Source organism: Oncorhynchus clarkii, chromosome 16, assembly GCF_045791955.1.
Source record: "Oncorhynchus clarkii lewisi isolate Uvic-CL-2024 chromosome 16, UVic_Ocla_1.0, whole genome shotgun sequence".
Lineage (NCBI taxonomy): Eukaryota > Metazoa > Chordata > Actinopteri > Salmoniformes > Salmonidae > Oncorhynchus > Oncorhynchus clarkii.
The window spans coordinates 19,872,816-19,896,073 of record NC_092162.1 but is presented as its reverse complement, the minus strand read 5'-3'; the positions used below and the strand labels follow the sequence as shown (position 1 = coordinate 19,896,073).

The 23,258-nt window shown below is 41.8% G+C and overlaps 5 protein-coding genes across 7 annotated transcripts; 2 read left to right on the top strand and 3 right to left on the bottom strand.

Moving 5' to 3' along the window:
* The first annotated feature begins 207 nt into the window (after positions 1–207).
* LOC139368152 (H3 histone, family 3D) lies at positions 208–2,645 on the top strand. Of its 3 annotated transcripts, none has more exons than XM_071106750.1 (4): positions 208–321; positions 1,411–1,552; positions 1,651–1,804; positions 2,193–2,645. In XM_071106750.1, exons 2-4 carry the CDS (start codon positions 1,425–1,427, stop codon positions 2,319–2,321), a joined length of 411 nt encoding a protein of 136 aa, XP_070962851.1. In that variant the 5' UTR covers positions 208–321; positions 1,411–1,424; the 3' UTR covers positions 2,322–2,645. The 3 variants fall into 3 exon arrangements, with proteins under 3 accessions (XP_070962851.1, XP_070962853.1, XP_070962852.1); XM_071106752.1 differs by having other exon boundaries at positions 1,651–1,808; positions 2,197–2,645; XM_071106751.1 differs by having other exon boundaries at positions 260–354.
* A 2,270-nt stretch (positions 2,646–4,915) lies between these two features.
* LOC139368151 (ubiquinol-cytochrome c reductase complex assembly factor 4) lies at positions 4,916–6,123 on the bottom strand. The gene is made up of 2 exons (XM_071106749.1): positions 5,940–6,123; positions 4,916–5,372 (listed from the first exon to the last, which is right to left on the bottom strand). Exons 1-2 carry the CDS (start codon positions 6,026–6,028, stop codon positions 5,045–5,047), a joined length of 417 nt encoding a protein of 138 aa, XP_070962850.1. The 5' UTR covers positions 6,029–6,123; the 3' UTR covers positions 4,916–5,044.
* Positions 6,124–6,200: 77 nt separating this feature from the next.
* Positions 6,201–23,246, top strand: LOC139368150 (uncharacterized protein C7orf50 homolog). The gene is made up of 6 exons (XM_071106748.1): positions 6,201–6,610; positions 6,951–7,101; positions 7,228–7,362; positions 21,331–21,560; positions 21,841–21,922; positions 22,297–23,246. The coding sequence occupies exons 2-6, from the start codon at positions 6,967–6,969 to the stop codon at positions 22,465–22,467; spliced, it is 753 nt and encodes a 250-aa protein (XP_070962849.1). The 5' UTR covers positions 6,201–6,610; positions 6,951–6,966; the 3' UTR covers positions 22,468–23,246.
* On the bottom strand, positions 9,014–10,326 carry LOC139368147 (G-protein coupled estrogen receptor 1-like). Its single transcript, XM_071106743.1, has one exon. It carries the CDS (start codon positions 10,161–10,163, stop codon positions 9,150–9,152), a length of 1,014 nt encoding a protein of 337 aa, XP_070962844.1. The 5' UTR covers positions 10,164–10,326; the 3' UTR covers positions 9,014–9,149.
* Positions 14,322–20,229, bottom strand: LOC139367501 (uncharacterized). Its single transcript, XM_071105731.1, has 2 exons — positions 20,038–20,229; positions 14,322–15,792 (listed from the first exon to the last, which is right to left on the bottom strand). Exons 1-2 carry the CDS (start codon positions 20,038–20,040, stop codon positions 14,743–14,745), a joined length of 1,053 nt encoding a protein of 350 aa, XP_070961832.1. The 5' UTR covers positions 20,041–20,229; the 3' UTR covers positions 14,322–14,742.
* Positions 23,247–23,258: the final 12 nt, after the last annotated feature.

Genomic DNA, 23,258 nt, shown 5'->3' with positions numbered 1-23,258 from the left:
TGTTGTTGCCAGATGCCACTTTCTAGATTGAAAATTAACTAAAGTGTTACGTTTAATTTGTTTACCGGTATGTTGTTTATCATTAAACTAGTCTCACATTTCGCTTGGATAAACTTGTTAGAAATGTGATTCAATTTGTAAAGAAGACTGCGTCATTGTGGTTTGACCAATACAAAGCGTTTTGCTGATGTTTGTGGGCAGGTCTACAAATTAGACAAAAAAAGTATAAATAGAATGTGCCGTTTCCGCTTAACAAACAGTCACGGAAGCGGTTCAAGACGGCATTTGCAAAACATTTGAACGTCTGTTTTGGTCACAGAGGTAGCTGGTTAAGATTTTATCTAAATTAATACGGTGTGTGGTTCATGTCAATGTTCGTTTTTATGTCAATGTTCGTTTTGATATTATGTAGGTAGCCAAAACTATCAAGCGAGGTTTTGTTAGCTGGCCAACGTTGGCTAACGTTACTGTAAAACAGAGCTAGTTTGTCTCGACAGTTAACTATAGTACCTACCTAGCATAACGTGTTTAATGTTTACGATTTGCGACATACAAGCGACTCGTTTTGATTGTGCTGTGTGTTCTACGATTTTCGCTGAGTACGGTAATTTACCTCAACTAGGCCTTGAAGGCCATTGTGTGGCAATGGGAATATGATTCCTCGTTGTAGGCGCCATGTTACAAAATGGGCAGCTGCCTGGCATCTTTGAAGATAAACGAAACGTGTAGGTTACAAGCCGCGTAATGGTGGCTTGAATAGCAGATTAACAGTTGTTGGTGCGCACATTTCTGAACTAGCGTTCAGTTTGGTTTGCCCTTACTAATCTAGTAATTAGTAGTTAATTACTGATTTTGATGGTGGTTTTAGTACCACGCCGTGGGTAGTTAGCTATGTAAAATGTCTAGTTAGAATAGCTAACGTTAGTTTCAATTGACCCGCCACTGGTTCAGATAGTTGGCGCCCTGCTTCCAGTGTTCAACCATGTCCTGTTCCTGGCTAGCCGATTTGCCAGTTATCCACTTGATATCTAGTTATCGCATATTCCACACGATTACAATTATATTTTCCACGGAACGTTATTATGAAACTACACAATGCCGATCTCGATTTGTCATTTTAGTTCTTTATTTTATTCTATCATGGCTGGGGTTTCCTACTAGCTGCGGTAGCTAGCTTGGCGGAGTTAGTATAAGGCCCGTATGAAGCTAATATTAGCTTATTGTCGGTATTGCTGTAGGTGCATGCCAATTGATACCTTTTTACTGCAATAATCTAGTGCACCCTCACTAGCCAGGTCTCAACGGTTCAATTTGCTGGCCTTCAGTAACCTTGACTAAGGATCATAGTGCGCTTACTTTAATACTAATGCAACTCTGTTCCTTACACATTTGAATTTGATGTGTTTTCAGAAGTCAAGTGAGCCATGGCACGTACTAAGCAGACCGCCCGTAAATCCACTGGAGGAAAAGCGCCCAGGAAACAGCTGGCCACCAAGGCTGCAAGGAAAAGCGCACCATCTACTGGCGGTGTGAAGAAGCCTCACAGATACAGGTAACACTTCACCTGGACCTTCTCGATTTTCTGCAGTGTTGGACTTCTGGGCAAATGTTGACTGGCCTGCAGATACTTATTTTAAATGTGTTGTGTAGGCCGGGTACAGTGGCTCTGAGAGAAATCCGTAGGTACCAGAAATCCACTGAGCTTCTGATCAGGAAGCTGCCCTTCCAGCGTCTGGTCCGTGAAATTGCCCAGGACTTCAAGACTGACCTCCGCTTCCAGAGTGCAGCCATTGGCGCTCTGCAGGCAAGTAACTTTATGATTTGGATTGGGAACAGATTGAGTTTGTTAGGTTTAGTCACATGGGTGCTAATTTTAGAATTACCCATGTTAAAGCAATGTTGGACCAACCAAAGTGTTGAGCCAGAGTGGACTTGCTTGTAATGGTTTGCTGCTGCACTAAAAGGGATACTTTGGGAGCATGCTAGTAGGTACCATAGACTTCCAGTCATAGCACTAAGGCTAGTTAGCATTAGCTCGCAAAACTTCCTTCATACTGGAAAAACATAAAAAATAGTCTCCACAAACTAATCTGACTCGGGAATTAAAGAGCACATAAAACAATCCAAGTATCCCTTTAAATTAAGACGTAACTGTTACTTTTCTAAGAAATGCTTGTTTTCTCCAAATACAGGAAGCCAGTGAAGCATACCTTGTTGGCCTGTTTGAGGACACCAACCTGTGTGCCATCCATGCCAAGAGGGTCACCATCATGCCCAAAGACATTCAGCTGGCCAGGCGAATCCGAGGCGAGCGTGCATAATATGAACACTTTTTGAACTCCCTCTTTGGAGGGTAACTAGGTGGGCGGGCATGGTTGGGGCTGTGTTTTCTCTGAACTATGAATTAGTATGTACTAGTTTCAATTAATTTTGTAATGTCTCATTGGTAGGATAAAGGCTTGTGATTTATAGTACAGAAGTAGCAAGTGTCTTGCCAAACATTCCTAACCTCTCAGGTTTTGAAAGTGTATTTTAGCAATGGTTGATACCTTCAGGTCATCTTGTAATGTGCATGAGTCATGTGGAGTAGAACTGTTTTAATCTCATTTTGGCCATTTATTGTAAATAAACTTTCCACTACCTCATGTTTGGTTTATTACCCCCTCTATGGACATTCTGGGCTGACAGTGTATACTTTCTTGGTATACCTTGAGTGAGGGATAGTAGTCATTGACCAGGCGTTGTAACGTTAATTCTGTAAAGTTGGACATTTATAATTTCTTTGACATGGTGTGATCTGTCTATAAAATGTAATCGCTCAGCAATTTCCTGGTTGCTGAAATTCTAAATTCACCCAATTTCTGTTAAAGTGTAGAGAATCATTATCTGTGATATTTTCCATAACCAAAAATACTTTAATCTGGTGTACCAAACCGAAAGTAAAAATGCTCATACGGAACTTGCCGTGAAGATCTTGAACAGAACGGGTTAATTTGCTTTCAATTCATTCGGTTGGGCCAAAAACTTGCGACATGCGTTGAGCTCGTTTACGCATGAAGTTAACCCACGTTGCTGTAAACCTCATGTGATATGCTACGTAAGTTACTACGTCGAATAGCATTGAGGTTAAAGGCAAAGGATTAAGTGCTCTACACATGTGAAAATGAATGCCATTTTACATTAGGCCTATAGCAAATGCATGCCTTTTTGTTGGCGACATTTTTGAAATATGCATCTGTATAAAGGGCAGATACAAAATGGACGCCCCGTCTCTTCGGTAGAAAACAGGGATAGCCCTAGAAATGTAACCAGGCTCAGATTAAACAAAGCTATGGACTCAAGGACTGACCATCCATGATATCAACGTTGTTTTAACCACGTTGAGGCTATACAGGACTTGTTTACATTTCAATATTGATAAACATTCAAACAAGCTTTTAGGTTCTCATGGAGTCCCAACTAAGCTCGAGGCATAAAGAAGCAATGTAATTTATGTACCAAATGTGTCAGTTTGAGCATTTGGCCTACGGAATTTATCTGCATGAATTTGAGCAATAAAAGCCTCATTCAATATGCTGGGATCCGCACTGTTCGGCTGTTGCAAGAGCGCTTTTGTCAATGGTATAAAGGGCAGTTCAGTGATCGAATTCAAACATGGGGTTTAGAGACATTTAGATGTGAACCGCCAACCACAATCCATAAGGCGCAAATAGCTAAAGCAGGGTGCAAGTGATACCGGTATCGCCTTAGACTACACTTGTCATCCTTACCGCCAAGCGTTTATTCAAATTGGATAATGTTTGGGTGCCCGCAGCAGTCGCGCCATCGGAAGACATACCTTGGCTGTGTGTTAACATTTAGACTACGTTACCCAGCAGGCTATGCGGGAGGCAGATGGTTAAGGAATGCCTTGCATGGCTAAACATGGAGTTTTCTAGCTGAAGTATATGTTAATTAAACGTAAAACCCACGCCCCGGTTTGTCATAAGGAACAGCCAACAAATGCATATTCCTGCTCTTTTCCCGCGAACCGAACATTGTGTCAGACTCGCTCAGGTGCAACAAATTAAAATGTGCGTCTTTTTCGATGCTGATTTAAATTTGAGAAAATTATTTTTTGCAAACATCCTTTGAATTGAAAAGTAGTTCTCGAATCTAGTTTTTCAAAAGTAATCTGAATACAATATTTTTGCTGGTAATGTAACGGATTAGTTGCCGTTTTTGTAATCCCAACCCTGTCCATAGCCAACACTTTCCATTATTGGCGAGCATGCGCAAAAACCAGTGAGCATGTTTGACAAAACAATCTGTTGAAAATGTGATGGAACCCCTAAACTTTTTGGTATGTGGAAGCTTGAACGCCAAAATGCTTTGTGCGCCACACCACACAGCATTTTACTCAAATCATTTTGGAAACCCCTCTGGTGGGGAAAGTGGAGATTATAGAATAGTTGCACAAAACTGTCGCCAATTGGATGGAAATGTATACCTAAACTGGTAATTAGGACTAAATTGAGGCCATTTTAATTCAAGCAAAATTACTTATACAAAGCAAACATGCTCAGTTAAAGAACATTTAAAAACCAGAGGTTAAAACAAGTGGCTCTAAAGGCATTACTTCAAATACATTAACTACAATTACATTTCTGCATCTGCAAAACATATTTCAATGTAACAACTTGGTTAATTTCGCTTAGATTTGCTTAGTGTACATGTCATTCTGCAGAGGCTTGGTAATGGCGCCTGCCATTGTATGTCAAGTATAAACTGCATCAATGTTACCTTCACACTATTCTGACAACTAAATGTTCATCATAGATGGTCTAATCTTGATGAACAATGTAATGACAATTGGATTTTGGACCATAACTATTGAGCCTCTCCACTTATGGACACAGGTGGACAATAGCCAGAACATTACAATACATTTTATGAACATTGCTCATCGGCCTGAAAGCATACACCAATTGTGCATGCCATAGACATGGCCTAATCTAGCTCAAATTAATAGCCTTAAATTATACATTTTTTTCATTGCACAATATTATCTAGATTTGCTTTGTTCTTCATCTGAGAGTAAGCCAGGTAACTGTTCATAGAGATTCTTCTCAAGCTGTTCATCAATAACCGTCTCGCCCCTCAGTGCGCACCACAGCAAGAAGCTCACCCCTAAGAGACTGATGGGGAGGACTTTCCACCACGGCCGCTGATACTTGCTTCCCAGGGACTGGTCTACATTCCAAGTCTTGTGACTGGCTTTACTGCTCGAGAACTTGATGGGTTGACTAATCTCCTCGTCATCCTCATCTGCTGGTTTCTTTGACTTAGCCAGGCAATGGGAGGTCAAGCAGAGGGTCCGTATATGGTTCAATCTCAAAAGAAAAAGGAAAGCAACCTTTTTAGAATCTACAAAAACACTTAAAGCCAAAGTGACAACTGTTACAAAATATCAAGAAATTGAATTCAATACAATAGTGCCACCTGTTGATGTATTTTGGAAGCTGGCCTGGGCTGTGAATTCTATCATCTTTTGGCTACAACACACAAGCTATTTAGCAATCATGTAATCTTTTCCCTTTTCATTTTTTAAAAAGCTTCAGATATGCAGCTACTCATGATCACAGATCTGACGCAGGAAATGTAGCTAACTAGCAATCCCTGTTAACTAATGCGTAAATCACTCCTAAATCACTCCTAACTGATCAAATATGAGGTGCCGGAAGCTCCAATAGAACTCACAAGTCAAATCGGAAGGTCAAATAACCAATGACAGTACATTGGGAACACTCATGCGAGTGATGATTTTAAAACCTGAACCAAATGTGTACTACTTTGCTAGCTTGCCTCTGTCAGGTTTGACACATTGTCATTGAACCACTCACTGTCCATTAAAGTGAACATAAATAGCTATCTGGCTATATTTCTCATATTGTACATACCTCAGCTTTGTCTTGATACCATCAATCACAATCCTACGACACAGAGAATATTGTGACGAACTAGATAAAACACGTCCTATTCTCGACATTTTGTAGAATGGTCATGTCATGGCAAAATCCTCAATTCGAAGCAGGTCATGTAACATTTCGTTACACATATAACAATGAGCCAGATATTTCACCGGATGTATAAATGTGAAGCATCCGGCTGACGTTTCCACTCACGACCAAATATGGTGATGACAGGAAAGCCCAGTAACCGGCAGTGGGCGAAGATGGAGCGAGAGTGAACTGCGTTTTGTAGACTTTACCCTTTGCAAAATAAAAAATAAAATAAAAGCCGTTGTCTAGGGGAGAAAGAGCGAGGAGGTCTTGAATTTTATACTATAATCCTAAATGCTAAAGATCACAAATGCAATATACTGTGCTTGCATAAAATGTTGGACAATATTGTCATCTACCGTCATCTGTTGAAATTGCAAGAACATTCACCTTGAGACTACAAGTCCCAGCACACTTAGGAACATAACTAATCTCAAATCACCAATCACCGAACTGAAATGACTACTTGACCAATCACAACAAGCTAAGCGACAACACTTCCTGATTCACAAAACGCATGTTGGTGTTCATGCTGCTGAGGTCAACGCGAGTACAATTATTCTGTTACAGTAAGTTTATTCTTATTAGTAAGTTATTAACATCTTTTGAATGTAACCTGCTGTCATTTTTTCTAGCATGAAGCAATAAAGCATGTCAAATACGCTGAAACTAAATGGCAAGCTTATAACGTTAGTGTGGTGTAATTAGCACTGTTGATAGCTAACGTTACAATAGCTAGCTAACTAGTCAGTGCAAGTGTCATAGTTAGTAATAATGAGCTAGTTTTCAAAGCAAAATTGTAGCTAAACGTCATATGAGAGTCATGACTTTTACCTTGACAGATATGTCAGTATGCCCATTGTCTGACACTGTACTGTGACGCTAGTTAACTATGCAATTATGTTTCAGGAACAAGTTGGCTATCATGGCAAAGAGTAAATCATGTGAATCAGATCCCAAAAGAAGTGGGTGCAAAAGGATGAAGTTGAATTCAAATGAGAGAGATGTCTGCATTGACGAAAGCAAAGTGAAAAAGAAAAGGAAAAATACTGACATTGAGGCAAGTATGGTAACAGTAATATGGTGATTTTACAATTTAAAAAAGATTGCATAGAGGCATATGTCATTTCTTGTAAGCTGAGCTCATCATGATGAGATATTAAAATAAGGTCTTGCACATTCCAAGGAGGCTCCTATACCAGTCCCCACATTGTCAAAGAACACTTCAGAGGACGTGGTGACAAATTCAAGGAAACACAAACAACAAGCAGATGATGCACAGAAGGAAAAGAAGCGGAAGAAGAAAAACAAAACTACTGAGGTAAACTGCTATATATTCCTGCTTTATTCATTTAATTTACAGAAACATTTTTGCATGGTGACACCACTAGATGGGACCACACACACACACACACAGACAAAGCTTTCTACACATTTTTTCCCATGTAAGTGATCAGAATTATATATTTTTATAATTATGAGATTATCTGAACACTCTGTTTCTCATTTTGCTTATGTTGTAGGTTAGACCCTATTTTACATCATCTGAGGTATTTTTGTTGTGCTCGCCATCAGTTGAGACACAGCATGCCCTTCAATACAGGGTGGTGGGTGTCATGTTTTTGCTGATAAATGTTCTAAAATGGGAATACAATTGAAACATTTTTACTTTCAAATGGTAGCACAAAGATGGTTGGAGGTCCACACATCAGAGAATGTTTATTTGAATGGGAATATCAGTTTTAAATTACACCTTCAATCTTCTCTAGGAAACCTGTTGGAATCATAGAAATAAAGATAATAGAATATACATTTCCATTTAAGTAGACATTTGACGATGGGTGGACCGGCACCCATTTTTGTGGTAGTAATTGGAAGTTCTAAATGTCAATTTATATTAAATTTCAATGATGTACTGGCTCAATTGTAGTGGTCTGAAGGGATATATCCATTATATTTCTATGATTGAAATGACACCCACCCTTATATTCAAGAGTATGCTGTCTCAACCGATGGTGGAGATGATCTAAAATGGGTCTAAACTATAAAATATGCGACAATGAGGAAAATCAGAGTTTAAGCTTTTTTTAGACGTTAAAGTTTAAAATGACAATAAATATATATTTTTTAAGAAAATAGTTTGACAACCCTGTTTGTAAGCTTCCATTCAGCCACGAGCAGTAGTGAGTTTGGGCACTGAACTCAGGCCTGGTAAGCAGTTGGCATTCCAATTTATTCCAAAGGTGTTCGATTGGCTTGAGGTCAAAGCTCTGTGCAGGCCAGTCAAGTTCTTCCACACCGATCTCAACAAACCATTTCCGTATGGACCTTACTTTGACAATGCAGGGCGGCATTGTCATGCTGAAACAGGAAAGGTCCTTCCAGAAACAGTTGCCACAATGTTGGAAGCACAGAATCGTGCTGCTGCTCGGCCATGGAAACACACTTCATGCAGCTTCCGACGAACATTCCTTGTGCTGACTTTGTTTCCAGAGGCAGTTTGGAACTCGGTCGTGAGTGTTGCAACCAAGGACAGACGATTTTTACACGCTACGCACTGGTCCCATTCTGTGAGCTGTGAGCGGCTGAGCTGTTGTTGCTCCTAGACGTTTCCACTTCACAATAACGGCACGTACAGTTGACCGGGGCAGCTCTAGCAGGACAAACATTTGACCAACTGACTTGTTGGAAAGGTGGCATCCTATGACTGTGCCACATTGAAAGTCACTGAGCTCTTCAGTAAAGCTATTCTACTGCCAATGTTTGTCTGTGGAGATTGCATGGCGGTGTGCCTGACTTTATAGACCTGTCAGCAACAGTGTGGCTGAAATAGCCGAATCCACTCATTTGAAGGGGTGTCCACATACATTATATATACACAAAACTATCTATGGAAAGATTTAAGTCAAAAGGAGTGAGGTCAGAAAGTGATTGAAATCAGACACACCACTTAGCTGTCCAGGGCACACGTATGTTGGTGAGTTTTGATTTGAAGGATGGATGGCTGGTTTGTAGAGGCAGCAGGAGCGTTGGAGAGGTTGTGTGGTGGGACTTGTACTTTTAAGTATGGGATGGGGGCAGGAGCTTGCAGTGGGTAGGCTAGAGGGGCTAGCTACTCCAGCAGCAGCTGTCTAACTTGGCCCAGCTGATGTTTTCCTTGATGAAGCTCCTTAGCTTGTCCTGGAAGGTCTCCCCCAGGAAGCTGTAGACCAGGGGGTTGAGACAGCTGTTGGAGAAGGCAGCCAGGTTGACCATGTGGGCCGTCAGAGGGTAGTCATGCCACAGTGTTCCATCCACATCGCCTCTAAGCAGGTGCACGCTGACAAACATGTTCTGCGGTAACCAGCAGGCAAAGAACACCAACACGGCCGCAGAAATCATCCTCAAAGCCTTCCGCTTCTGTGGCCGCCGCTGCAGCCCACTGTGCTCCCTTTGAGCGCTCACCAGAACCAGGGCGATCCTCCAGTAGCAGAGGCCCAGCACGCAGAAGGGCAGCAGGAAGCCCAGCGTAACCTCCAACCACTGGATCTGGGATACGTTCGCGAAGCAGAAGTGGAGCTCCCCAGCGTGCTGCACCTGGGCCACGGTGAAGGGCAGCAGGGTGAGCAGGGCGGAGGTCACCCAGATCAGGCAGCAGGTCAGACGGGCCCGGGGCATGCTTCTGCCCAGACTCATTGAGCCCGCCAGCACCACAAACCGGTCAAAGCTCATCCAGGTCAGGAAGAAGACGCTGCTGTACATGTTGACCTGCAGGAACAGGGCCATGAAGGTGCACAGGGCAGCCATGTCATAGTAGTGCTCGCTAAGGTTGAACACCTCGATCAGGGAGTCAGCCACCAGGACCAGGTCGGCAGCCGCCAGGTTGACAAAGTAAAGGTCGGGGGCGGTCATGCGGCCCCTATGGCTCAGGTTGACGGCCAGGATGAGGACGTTCCCGATGAAGCCCACGGGGAAAAGGAAGATTGTGTAGAGGCAGGAGAGGAAGACGCTGATGGTGTAATGCTGGTAGGGGTCAGGTTCCTCTCCTGCCAGCCCAGAGGAGGTGGCTGAGGAGCCATTCAACTGCTCTGTGACGTTGCTATAAATCGCAACGGGATAGTCCATGTACGCGCGCACCTCCATGTCATTGTCTGTCTGTGTCAAAAGTTACAAGCTGTCATTTTGAGCCTGCAGTTGAACTCTAGCCCCAAGTTGTCATTTACGATGGGGTATCAAGGAGTTGTTGCCAGGTAAAAATCGCACATCAATAATAACCACTGCTAAGAGACTCTTTGTTTCTCACTCGAAGGTGTGTTGGCGTTTGGACACATAGTCAAAAAGTGCTTTTTAGAAACGCACTCTCTTGGTTCAGGTTGAAGGGTTGATGGCTCACTCACGGTGCTAGGAAGGGAATAAATAAAAAAATGTGTCAACTCAAATAAATCAAATTTTATTGGTCACATACACATATATTTATCAGATGTTATTGCGGGTGTAGCGAAATGCTTGTGCTCCTAGCTCCAAAAGTGCAGTAGTATCAGTGCCCTTCAGTTGGTTTAAGTAACAACAACAACAAATAATTACTTATTATTTATCTGAGAAGATTTGTCCTTCGTTCTTGCGGATGTGTGAACAACCATAAATGAACGCATGAAAAGGATGCAGTAGTAAACATTTTGGAACAAAGGTAACTGGAATCGCACACTACCTGTACAGTGGCTGATGAGGACATTTCTATGGCAATATCTTTACCATATAAGAGAGAGCCAGTCTGAAGCACTTGCCCTTTAGAGGGCGAGGTAAGAGGAAAAGCAAACTTACATTGTTGACTTCCTGTGTTGTTTTCATTACCAGAATGCTCATGTCGAGATCTTTCTCACTCAGTGTAGAGGTTTAACAACAATCACCAATCAATTCTCATTAGCTTCCAACGACTGAGGCTGTGTAGACTTTCTTTACTTGCTCATCCCCCAAGTCATTTGACGTCACCCGCTCCTCAGCGTAAGATAGAGATGTATGCAAACAGTCCTCTCTCTCTCTCTCTCTCTCTCTCTCTCTCTCGTGTTGTCCTCAGCTATAGCTGGTCTTCTTTACTGTTTTCTGTTACTTGAGACTGATTCTTCATGATTTTTCACACAGTTTTACTGTTTTTGCTCTATGGAAGGAATTTTTATTCAAGTATAATCATCCATGCACGAAGGGTGGATCATTATGTAGAATGTTCAAATATATAAATAAGGGAGTCACTGGGTATGGGTAACTTATGGGGAAACTCTGGAAACTGCCTCATATTTACACAAAACAAGATGGATGGCAGAACTGGTATGCTGTGGTGGAAAGTAGGGTATGTTGAGCCATTTTTTACATTCAACGTCAAGGGAAACAGTTATTTCTAACATATATCTACATATATTTCAGGATGTTGTGTATCCCTGGAAATAATAAGATTTAATGTAAACATAACAGTTTTGAAAACAGCTTGTCCAATAAGGGGTCTCTGTGTAAGGGCATAGGGACAGGGTAAGTTGAGCCACCTTGGGGTAAGTGGATGGTGGTTGTCTGTGATGGTAGTGATAGGTCAAAGTTTAATTCATGGAATGGGGGTGTGGTATATTTTAGATCTATATCTGAATGTAGGCATACATTTATGTTCAATATCACTTACCCTTCCATTTCTTCACCAGTTGTCTGGGACATGGATTTTATTTCGATGTGCCAATTCATGGCCAAGTTCTCTGCATTTGACACGAATAAACCCATAAAACTGGTCAGTGAGATCAGATAAGACCCTGCTACTCTATCATATCCTCTTTCACGCAGGTGCATGTTCATTTTCTTTTGTCAATGTTCCTCTTCAGTGTCATTCAGTTAGAAGTTGTATCCCTTTGCTGCTACTCGAATGTACTTTCTCCCCTTCTCTCACTTCCTGTCGCTGCTCTCTCAAGAACCACAAGGGGGGCTAGACTTTTGCTTGTTTTACGTTTGTATACCTAGTGCATGACGTCTGCTCTGTAACAATAAAAATGCACAATATTTTTCTTTGTTCATATCCATGACACATTGCAATAATAGTGTGCATAAAACGGACAAAATTGTATCATTAGTACGGTGACCAACTTACCCCAAGACAAACATTTTTACTATATTAGTCCACACAGCTACAAGGATGCACTTTCATGCTAGACTTAATCTCCGTTTTTTTAAATGTAACTAGGCAAGTCAGTTAAGAATTTCTTATTTACAATGACGGCCTAGGAACAGTGGGTTAACTGCCTTGTTCAGGGGCAGAACCAAAGATTTTTACCTTGTCAGTTCGAGGATTTGATCTAGCAACCTTTCAATTACTGGCCCAATGCTCTAACCACTAGGCTACCTTGTAGCTTATAGAGACCCCAACTGATGTTATAAAACAATACAAGCATCATGAAACTCATAACACCAATTAATTTGACTTTCTGAAAATCATTTTGGACTAAACTTGCTTACCTCTCCATGTGGTTTCTTCCTTCAGACTCCATTTTGTTTATGGCTTCCTAGAAACAAGGCATGGCTCAATTAACTCTTTGGCTCAACTTAACCCACTCTCCCCTATATAAAGTTATGCCATCACCTACTCAACACCACAACTTAAGGACATGTTTTCACTGTTGGAAATGTTCTTGTGAGCTCTGTATTTAAATGTATCTGAGTTTGTCAATCCATTTTCAGGTGAGTCTCTGCCATCTATGAATAGGAAGCCCCTGGCTGCTAAGATTTGACATTTTCTTCATCACGCTACTGATTACTACCTAAGGATGCATGAACTATATCCAGTCCAAAATAAACTTACACCAATGTTTTGGCAAGCTTCTCTTTAGTATATTCCTTTAGTAAATACACTGCATTTGGAAAGTATTCAGACCCCCTGAGTTTTTCCACATTTTGTTATGTTACAGCCTTATTCTAACATTTTATTAAATTGTTTTTTCCCCTCATCAATCTACACACATTGCTCCATAATGACAAAGCAAAAACAGATTTGTATAATTTTTTGCACATTTTATAAAAATTGAGAAATCACATTTACATAAGGTTTTCATCAAGGACCGCTCTGTACTTTGCTCTGTTCATCTTTCCCTTGATCCTGACTAGTCTCCCAGTCCCTGAAGAACATCCCCAAAGCATGATGCTGCCATCACCATACTTCACCGTAGGGATAGTGCCAGGTTTCCTCCAGATGTGACGCTTGGCATTCAGGCCAAAGAGTTCAATCTTGGTTTCATCAGACCAGAGAATCTAGTTTCTAATGGCCTGAGTCTTTTTTTGGTGCCTTTTGAGAAACTCCAAGCAGGCTGTCATGTACCTTTTACTGAGGAGTGGGTTCCGTCTGGCCACTCTACCATAAGGGCATGATTTGTGGAGTTCTGCAGAGATGGTTGTCCTTCTGGAAGGTTCTCCCATATCCACAGAGGAACTCTGGAGCTCTGTCAGAGTGATCATCGGGTTCTTGGTCACTTCCCTGACCAAAGCCCTTCTCCCCCGATTGCTCAGTTTGGCCGGGTGGCCAGCTCTAGGAAGAGTCGTGGTTTAAGAATGATGGAGGCCACTGTGTTCTTGGGGACCTTCAATGTTGCAGAAATGTTTTGGTACCCTTCCCCAAATCTGTGCCTCGACACAATCCTGTCTCGGAGCTCTATGGACAATTCCTTTGACCTCATGGCTTGGTTTTCGCTTTGACATGCACTGTCAACTGTGGGACCTTCTATAGACAGGTGTGTGCCTTTGCAAATCATGTCCAATTAATTTAATCAATTTAATTTACCACAGGTGGACTCCAAGTTGTAGAAACATCTCAAGGATGATCAATGGAAACAGGATGATGCACCTGAGCTCATTTTCGAGGCTTATACCAAAGGCTCAGAATACTTATGTAAATCGGCTATTTCCGTTTTTTTATTTGTAATACATTTGCAAAAATGTCTAAAACCGTTTTTTGCTTTGTCATGATGGGGTTTTGTGTGTAGATTGATGACAAGAAATATATAATTGAATCAATTTTAGAATAAGTCTGTAACGTAACAAAATGTGGTAAAAGGGAAGGTCTGAATACTCTCCAAATGCACTGTATTTCCTATGTAAGGTGTTTTCCCACTATTCAGTCATCATATTGTGACATTGAGTTTGAATGGGTTTTTGTGTAAAACATGTTTATGCAAACACCGCCACTGTCTGTTTCTTGGAAGTGTTGTGTGTCAAATAGCAAGTCTTAAGTGTAGAAACAGTAGCACATGTCAGTTGAATTAGTAGAAATAGTCTTTCCAATTATTGTTCATGGTTTATTTGTCATTGCACAACTTTGTTTTACTCTTCTTCGTTTGCAATTTCACTATCATCATATTGCAAAAGTCACCAATGAATTGTACAGACATCGTTCGATTTGCCGCAAAAAAAGTTTTCATAAACAAAAGTCAGTTGGTTGGTGAAGTAACAGTACGCTGATCATACATGAAATAAGATTATAATCATTACAAAACTGTCTGAGTAACACTATTTACAGTCTTCAAATTCAAGCCAAAATTAAATGTAAACAATCAGCAACTAAACTTTCTGAATGTATCCTTGCTTTTAAGTTATCTGCTGTCAGCTTCTAATATATATGAATCAACGTTTATAAGGATAGATTTGGTGGTCTTAAAAAAGGCATAATATTCCTGAATCCAGAATGTCTGAGATGGTTATTGACCTAAGGGTTATAGTCCTGAGTGTCAGCGATCTCAATATGGGGGGCCATGATGTGTCTGTGGGTCTGTCGGCCCCCCAGGCCCCGGCAGCAGTCGCGGAGTTGCCTGGTCACCTCCAGAAGGCTTTCCCTGCACGGCCTATGCAGCAGGAGCACTAACACTAGACACACACAACTCCCAGAGAACATCACAAACTCGGACACGTGCATGAACGCCCTCTCATGATAGCTGAAATCACCAGCCTGCTGCATCCCTGCCCCCCTTACCAGCACAATGCCATGGAATAGCTGACATACAAATATCACCACAGCCACTGCCAGGAACACCGGACCTTCCTCTGATCCGGAGAGGAACCGGCTGCTGGATTTCCATTGGCGGACGCAGCCGCCTGTCAGGAGCCCCAGAAGGAGGAGGTAGGGAATTAGGCACCCCAGGCAAAGCTTCGCCATGGCATAAGACCTTCCTGCCTCAGTTGGGTCTATAATACATATGCCCTCCAAATGCAGTTCCTTGGAGGGGCCTCTGAGTCTGGCCAGCACCAAGGAGCACAGGATAGAAACCAGAAGCACCAGAGCCACACAGACCCCAGGCCTCTTCAGCAGGGCGTGAGTTGGGGTGTCGAAGGTCAGTGCGTATCCCATGAACACCAGGAGCAACAGCCCGCAGAGGGATGCCATGTTGACGGTGAAGGCGAGTGCAGCACAGCCGATGTGTGTGGTCACCAGGTAGCTGGGCCGGTGTGCTACGGAAGAGAGGGAGAGGAGCAAGAGAAGGAGCTGGGAGCTGGAAAAGGCCCAGAGCAGGGAGTCCAGCCAGGCCAGGTACCTCTGGGCTCTGTAGGACCGAATTAAGGCGTAGAGTAGAATGCACGCCGAGGCCAAGCCCAGCACAGCACAGAGCGTATAGACGTAGTTGGCCCTGGATGTCAGGTCGTTGGCTGCGATTTTGGCAATGAAGTCTGAGGTGTTGAAGGGGCTGGATGTTGAGGTGGTGTTGAAGGGTTGCATGTCGATGCTCATCTCAGTCTGGGGCAGAAAGTCTGTTTGATTTGCCTTGTGTCCAATGAGGGGGGAAAAAAGAACACATGGCAATTTAGAACAATAAGTGAGTACCAATCCAATTTTCATTGATGAGATTACACAACACTGTTCCAGTTATAACATCACCATCTAATGTTCAGTCACTGAGCAAGTTGCTTTGTTTCTGCAGTTACACACCAAAGACGACATTATAAACTATGCCAATACAGTCACACCAAATGAACAGTTGATGAAACGTATAGATATGAAGAAATATCAAAACCGGTGTCAGTAACACCCTGTGTGCTTTCACAGGGTGTTACTGAATGCGTTTGGACTGGTATCCAGAGGAGTTATGAACTCAGCAAAAAAATAAATGTCCTCTGTCAACTGTGTTTATTTTCAGCAAACTTAACGTGTAAATATTTGTGTGAACATAATATTCAGAAACTGAGAGACAAACTGAACAAGTTCCACAGACATGTGACTAACAGAAATGGAATAATGTGTGCCTGAACAAAGGGGGGGTCAAAATCAACAGTAACAGTCGGTGTCTGGTGTGGCCACCAGCTGCATTAAGTACCGCAGTGCATCTCCTCCTCCTGGACTGCACCAGATTTGCCAGTTTTTGCTGTGAGATGTTACCCCACTCTTCCACCAAGGCACCTGCAAGTTTCCGGGGGGAATGGCCGTAGACCTCACCTTCCGATCCAACAGGTCCCAGACGTGCTCAATGGGATTGAGATCCAGGCTCTTCGCTGGCCATGACAGAACACTGACGTTCCTGTCTTGCAGGAAATCACGCACAGAGTGAGCAGTATGGCTGGTGGCATTGTCATGCTGGAGGGTCATGTCAGGATGAGCCTGCAGGAAGGGTACCACATGAGGGAGGAGGATGTCTTCCCTGTAACGCACAGCGTTGAGATTGCCTGCAATGACAACAAGCTCAGTCCGATGACGCTGTGACACATCGCCCCAGACCATGACGGACCCTCCACCTCCAAATCGATCCCGCTCCAGAGTACAGGCCTCGGTGTAACGCTCATTTCTTCGATGATAAACGTGAATCCGACCATCGCCCCTGGTGAGACAAAACCGTGAAGAGCACTTTTTGCCAGTCTTGTCTGGTCCAGCGACGGTGGGTTTGTGCCCATAGGCAACGTTGTTGCCAGTGATGTCTGGCGAGGACCAGTCCAGCCTATTGCGGACAGTCTGAGCACTGATGGAGGGATTGTGCGTTCCTGGTGTAACTCTGCCAGTTGTTGCCATCCTGTACCTGTCCCGCAGGTGTGATGTTCGGATGTACCGATCCTGTGCAGGTGTTGTTACACGTGGTCTGCCACTGCGAGGACGATCAGCTGTCCGCCCTGTTTCCCTGTAGCGCTGTCTTAAGCGTCTCACAGAACGGACGTTGCAATTTATTGCCCTGGCCACATCTGCAGTCCTCATGCCTCCTTGCAGCATGCCTAAGGCATGTTCACGCAGATGAGCAGGGACACTGGGCATCTTTCTTTTGGTGTTTTTCAGAGTCAGTAGAAAGGCGTCTTTAGTGTCCTAAGTTTTCATAACTGTGACCTTAATTGCCTACCGTCTGTAAGCTGTTAGTGTCTTAACGACCGTTCCACGGGTGTATTTTCATTAATTGTTTATGGTTCATTGAACAAGCATGGGAAACAGTGTTTAAACCCTTTACAATGAAGATCTGTGAAGTTATTAGGATTTTTTTTAAACAAATTATCTTTGAAAGACAGGGTCCTGAAGTTTTTTTTGTTTTGTTTTTTTGCTGAGTTTATTAAGTCGGTTCAATGCTTTAACCAGCTACAGTGCCTTCAGAAATGATTCATTACCCCTGGACTTATTCAACATTTTGTTGTTACAGCCTGAATTCAACATTTTATGAAACACATGTTTTGTTTCACACCCATCTACATGTTAATGACATAAAGACAGTGAAAACATGTTTTTAGAATTTGTTCTTAATTTTTTAAAGTTGAAATACAGAAATCTCATTAACATAAGTATTTACACCCCTGAGTCAATACATGTTAGAATCAGCAGTGATTACAGCAGTGAGTATTTCTGGGTAAGTCTCTTAAGGGCTTTACACACCTGGATTGTACAATATTTGCACATTCTTTTAAATTATTCAAGCTCTGTCAAGTTGGTAGTTGATCATTGCTAGACAGCCGTTTTCAAGTCTTGCCGTAGATTTTCAAGCCGATTTTGAAGTGCCTTGTTATAGACTAATTTCACTCAATTCTATATAATTTTAGATTACTTAAGATTTGAGCAGCTTTTAATTTTTTTTTTTATATCTCACAAATGATCGGAATGATCGAACTGCCTACTTTGACACTGACAAACTGAGAATCCGAGCTCAAGAAAAACAACCTTGTCTTGAATACATCAATAGCCTAGACCTAGGTGTGTAAAAACGATTTCCAGTTTCACCGACTCACCCAACGATGCGCATCTCACTCACCGTCGATGGCTGAAGCCTCTCTCGTTTTACTTTGTAAAACAATACCGTTGAAATATTGCAAAAGGCCTGTTTTGTTTGAATGCTGCTCACTGACCGATTTGCCGCACGTTCCCAACTGTAGGCATGCCTTTTGATTGGGCTACGCACAATCCACAGCTAGGCAATAGATGATTATTATATATGATTATATAAATGATAAACTTACTCCTGGTGTAGTCTTCTGAAATATTTCATTTATTTCTGAACAAACCACAGTAATTCTATATAACTTTGGCTAATGTATTTCAATTTATATGGAGTGTTATGTCACCTCTAGCGTCGTTGCTATGGTTCTATAAGGAAATTATGAAATGCAACGCTGGAGAGAGCAGAGTTGCAGCCTCATGTCTTATCAGAGAGTGGGAGAGAGATCATATAAAGTTAATGTCGTTCTATTTCTGAGAGATACAGAGGCGCTTCTCTCTCACAGCAATGGCCACGCGTCGGTCTATAGGCTGCGATGTTGCATAAACCGAGGCCGGTCCAAGTTCATTCTGAAAATATCAGGCACGATTTCACATTTTACGTTATTTAGGTAGTAGGAGATCTACAGAGGAGGCAACTTGAATTACCTTTGATTGCTTTAATTATAACTTTGACATTGCAAACTGTGAAAATGAATTTTCCATGGGAAGAAAGGTACCGGATCCTTGCAAATGGGTTCCCGGAACAAAACAGTCCAAAACTGAGTGGTGCAGGATCGGCTCAAATTTAAACGCAGGTTGTGTTGAATTTTCCCCAAACATAACGCTTTGTATTCAGGACATGAAGTTAATTTCTTTGCCCGATTTTTGGCAGTTTTACTTTAGTGCCTTATTGTAAACAGGATGCATGTTTTGAAATATTTGTATTCTGTACAGGCTTCCTTCTTTTCACTCAGTCATTTAGGTTAGTATTGTGGAGTAACTACAATGTTGTTGATCCACCATCAGCTTTCTCCTATCGCAGTCATTAAACTCTGTAACTGTTTTAAAGTCACCATTGGCCTCTTGGTGAAATCCCTAAGCGGTTTCCTTCCTCTCCGGAAACTGAGTTAGGAAGGACACTTATATCTTTGTAGTGACTTGTTGTATTGATATACCAATAGGTGCCCTTCTTTGCAAGGCATTAGAAAACCTCCCTGGTCTTTGCTGTTAATTCTGTGTTTGGAATTCACTGCTCGACTGAGGGACCTTACAGATAATTGTATTTGTGGGGTACAAAGATGAGGTAGTCATTCAAAAATCATGTTAAACACAATTTTTGCACAGAGTCCATGTAACTTACATGACTTGTTGTGCAAATTTTTACTCCTGAACTTATTTAATCTTGACATAACAAAGGGGTTGAATATTTATTAACTCAAGACATTTCAGCTTTTTATTTGTAATTAATTTATAAAAAGGACTAAAAACATAATTCCACTTTTACATTTATTGGGTATTGTGTGTAGGCCAGTAACACACAATCTCAATTTAATCCATTTTACTGCACCTGAAATTTTGTCCCCGAAAGAGCATCACACTAAGATGTTACCATTTCATTCAGTTTTGCAGAAATTGCTAATTTTACCAACATATAAAAACGACACACTGCCAGCTCTGTGTTGGCTCTCTCGGCAGTGTAGAGAACCTCCCAGTCCCTTATTTCTCATAGACAGTATCTAAGAAGACATTGGTTTGTGGACTATCACCACATAGACCTCCCCATACCCTGCTTTGAGTACTTCAAGTTGGGAGGAACTCACTGCACACAAAGCAACAAATGTTTCCGCTTACCATTTTCACTTTCGGCTGGCGTCTTCTGTTTATTTTCAGTAACTCAGTCTGCCAAGGCGATCTAAAGTCTCATTCTCTGAGATTGATGCATGTTGCGTGGATATAGGCGAACAGAGCAAGTCATTTAGGTTTCAGTGGAGAGGTTGTTGTATTTTTATTGGCTACACCCAGCCAGCATATTCTGAGAATGACGTGGTGGCCACGTGATCTAAAATCTTTTCCTCCCACACTTGTTTCTTGTGGGTTTCTATAGTCATAAAAAAGTATGGCCCTTGTTTGAGTTTGTCTGAGAAGGTGTCTGTGTTTTTCATATGAAAATACTATTTTTTTTTTGGAAGTAATAGGGTTTACTTTTCCAAGAAACTAAATCCAAAATGCTACATCTTTTCAATTCATCAATCTTCTCTTGTACAAAGATACATGTACTCTTTGCCTCTCGACACAAGTTCCTCTTTTTCCTAAAGTGTTTCAGTGAAACGCAATGGTTTTGTTTTTAAATGAAGTCTGTGGAGAAGGTCAATTTACTTATTTTCACAGTGGAAAATGCTCTGAGCATCAATGGAGCTATTTTCACTGGACTTATTTCAAACTGTGTACGTCAGATTCACCCCTGTAAATACACAGAAATGGAAAATTCCTGAAGGGTGTCTGTGGTCTCACTGTAGCTTGAATCGACACCCTGCTCTCTTACCTTCTCGTCTGCTCTCTCCCTATTTGCTCCTTTTAGTTCTAACAGCTTGAAATGTTCTTACTCCTTAGTCTTTTAAAGTGGCTCAATATACTTTCACACGGACTATGATCTTCATTTCAGTAATGAGACAGCTGAAGTTGCACGGACTCTTTAATTGAAAAGTAATGTGTAACGATTGGCATGTGATGGAAGGCTGTTTATTTTCACTTTGCTAGAGACAGGATGCGAGAAGGAGCTCTTCCGATTTAACCTGAGGTGCGGTTGACCATATTGAACTACAGAATGTGTCTCTCGCTGGCCTCATTTTGCTGTAGATACAGGAAATGGCCCTTGAACAGCCAAGGGACAGGAAGTAGCCTCAGCCCAGCTGGAGGCGAGGTTGAGAGGCAAGACACCACTCACTTATGTTTTACCTCCATCCCTTAGCAGAATGAGATATGAAATTAATCTGATATGTAGTTAAGTCCAATAAAAGTATTTAAAAAAAAATCTTATCCAGTACATTGTGGAGATAATAAATATGACCGTGTGATTTAAAAAAAAATCCCATTATGAAATCATTTTTATGAATAAAAAAAGACATCTCTGGTTTTGTTGAGCAGAGTCCCAAGCCAATCATAGTCCCAGCTGCAGCAGAAGATGAGGAGGAAGATAAAGTGATGGAGGGAGAGGAGGACTTGAGTCCAGGGGAGAGACGAGTCCTCGAGAGGAAAATGAAGAAGATTCTGAAAAAGGAGCAAAAGGATCAACTTAAAGCTGAAGGGAAGACAGAAGACAAAAATGAGGCCTCCAAACCCATTGCTCCCCAACAGGCGCTAGACTACCTTACCTGGTAAGTGAGGAGAGTGCACCATATGAATCACACCCACACACTGCAACTTCAAGTAAAACGGATATCTTCTGTTTATTGCACTCTTCACTGCTGATGTTGCTGTATGTTGGACATAAATGTCCCCAAACACATTCCAAATTGAGTACTACTGTGCAATCAAATTTGCTACAGTACTGGATGATCACAGTAAAATGTTGCTTATTTGCAACCTTAAATACAGCATGGTCTTTCTTGAAGGTGAGCTCTGGCTTATCTATTTTGTCTTTCTCCATCTTTGCAGTTGGGCTGAGAACCGTAAGGAGTGGAAGTTCCAGAAGACCAGGCAGACGTGGTTACTACAGCACATGTTTGACTCAGAGAAGGTAAACTGTCCTAAGACCTGAGTGGAAACCCTTTTCATCCATCTAATCAGATATTGATTGTGCTTTTTACAAACACTTTTCTTGCGTGTAATCAAACCTAAACCCCCAAAGAGCAATCTTAGGGCTACCCCTGTTGGGAGAGGTTGCTTATCTGTGTTGAGTGTCTCCTTTCAACTGCCAATTAACAGACATGGCTTTCTGTGCAAATACCCTCCCTCCCTGTTATGACACCCTTACCTGTATTTCACCTGAAAAAGAACATATGGCCTTTATAATATACTAATTAGGTAGTTATTTATTTTAAAATCCTAAGAAGTCAATGAGGCCGTAACTTTTCTTACATAAGGACAAAATCACATTCTCTGTCTCCACAGATCCCAGATGAGAACTTCTCTGTGCTTCTGTCTTACCTGGACGGGCTGCGTGGGGGGGCCAGGGACACCACCGTGCAGAAGGCTGAGACATTGGTGCGGGAGGGGGAACAGGACACAGATGCCCAGCAGAGGATACAAAGAGCCAGGGAAATCATCCAGCTGCTTTCCTGACCAACCACTACCATTATTCTAGATGATCAATCAAATACCACCACAGCACCACCACCACCACCACACTCAAAGGGAATAGTCAGTTCACTAGATTCTTATCTGCTGGTTCCTCAATTAATGCAGTGTGGTATATTCACTGTGTATACAAAATTAAATGGCAACCAGCCATGGTTGCTGGAATGTTGATACCAATGAATTCCATATTATGTTCACACTTCTGTTAAGTATTGTGATGCTGTATGTTTTGTTATGACATGATGTAATGTGAATATATCCATAGTTTCATGTAATCAAACTTGTCATTTGCCAGTAGATGAGCCATTTAAAGATGCAATATGTAACTTTTTGGGCAACGCTACCAAATTCACATAGAAATGTGAGTTATAGATCTGTCATTCGTCTAAGAAGCAGTAGATCTGTTCTATGTGCTTGTGCTTAAGTTTTGGTTTTTGGTTTTGTACAACAGCTGAAAATACAATATTTTTGGTTATTTCACAGCGGTTTAGATTGTACAATGATTCTCTACACTATACTTGCTTGTTTGGTCACATAAACTGAAATTAGGCAAATTTTAGTAACCAGGAACTTATGCATAGTGACTCTAACCATTCACAGTACTCCAGTCTAAAGCCGATTGTTAATCTTGCTGGGGATGATGAGCCTGTTTGTGCTGCATCTCTATCCTCTATGTTTGTTTGACCTGTCAGTGATGGAGCTGATGTTGCCTTTTTAACAGTTTGCCTGGCTATATACAGAATATATGTTGGAATCTCTCCCCCCCCCCACCCCCC

Bases quoted from the DNA above. Each gene is read 5' to 3' on its own strand.
- LOC139368152 (XM_071106750.1), top strand. From the start codon at position 1,425: ATGGCACGTACTAAGCAGACCGCCCGTAAATCCACTGGAGGAAAAGCG. The intron at 1,553-1,650 runs GTAACACTTCAC...TGTGTTGTGTAG, and splicing joins AAGAAGCCTCACAGATACAG to GCCGGGTACAGTGGCTCTGA. The intron at 1,805-2,192 runs GCAAGTAACTTT...CTCCAAATACAG, and splicing joins CAGCCATTGGCGCTCTGCAG to GAAGCCAGTGAAGCATACCT.
- LOC139368147 (XM_071106743.1), bottom strand. From the start codon at position 10,163: ATGGAGGTGCGCGCGTACATGGACTATCCCGTTGCGATTTATAGCAAC.
- LOC139368150 (XM_071106748.1), top strand. From the start codon at position 6,967: ATGGCAAAGAGTAAATCATGTGAATCAGATCCCAAAAGAAGTGGGTGC. The intron at 7,363-21,330 runs GTAAACTGCTAT...TTTGTTGAGCAG, and splicing joins AGAAAAACAAAACTACTGAG to AGTCCCAAGCCAATCATAGT. The intron at 21,923-22,296 runs GTAAACTGTCCT...CTGTCTCCACAG, and splicing joins ACATGTTTGACTCAGAGAAG to ATCCCAGATGAGAACTTCTC.
- LOC139368151 (XM_071106749.1), bottom strand. From the start codon at position 6,028: ATGTCGAGAATAGGACGTGTTTTATCTAGTTCGTCACAATATTCTCTG. The intron at 5,373-5,939 runs GTATGTACAATA...TTTTCTTTTGAG, and splicing joins GGTATCAAGACAAAGCTGAG to ATTGAACCATATACGGACCC.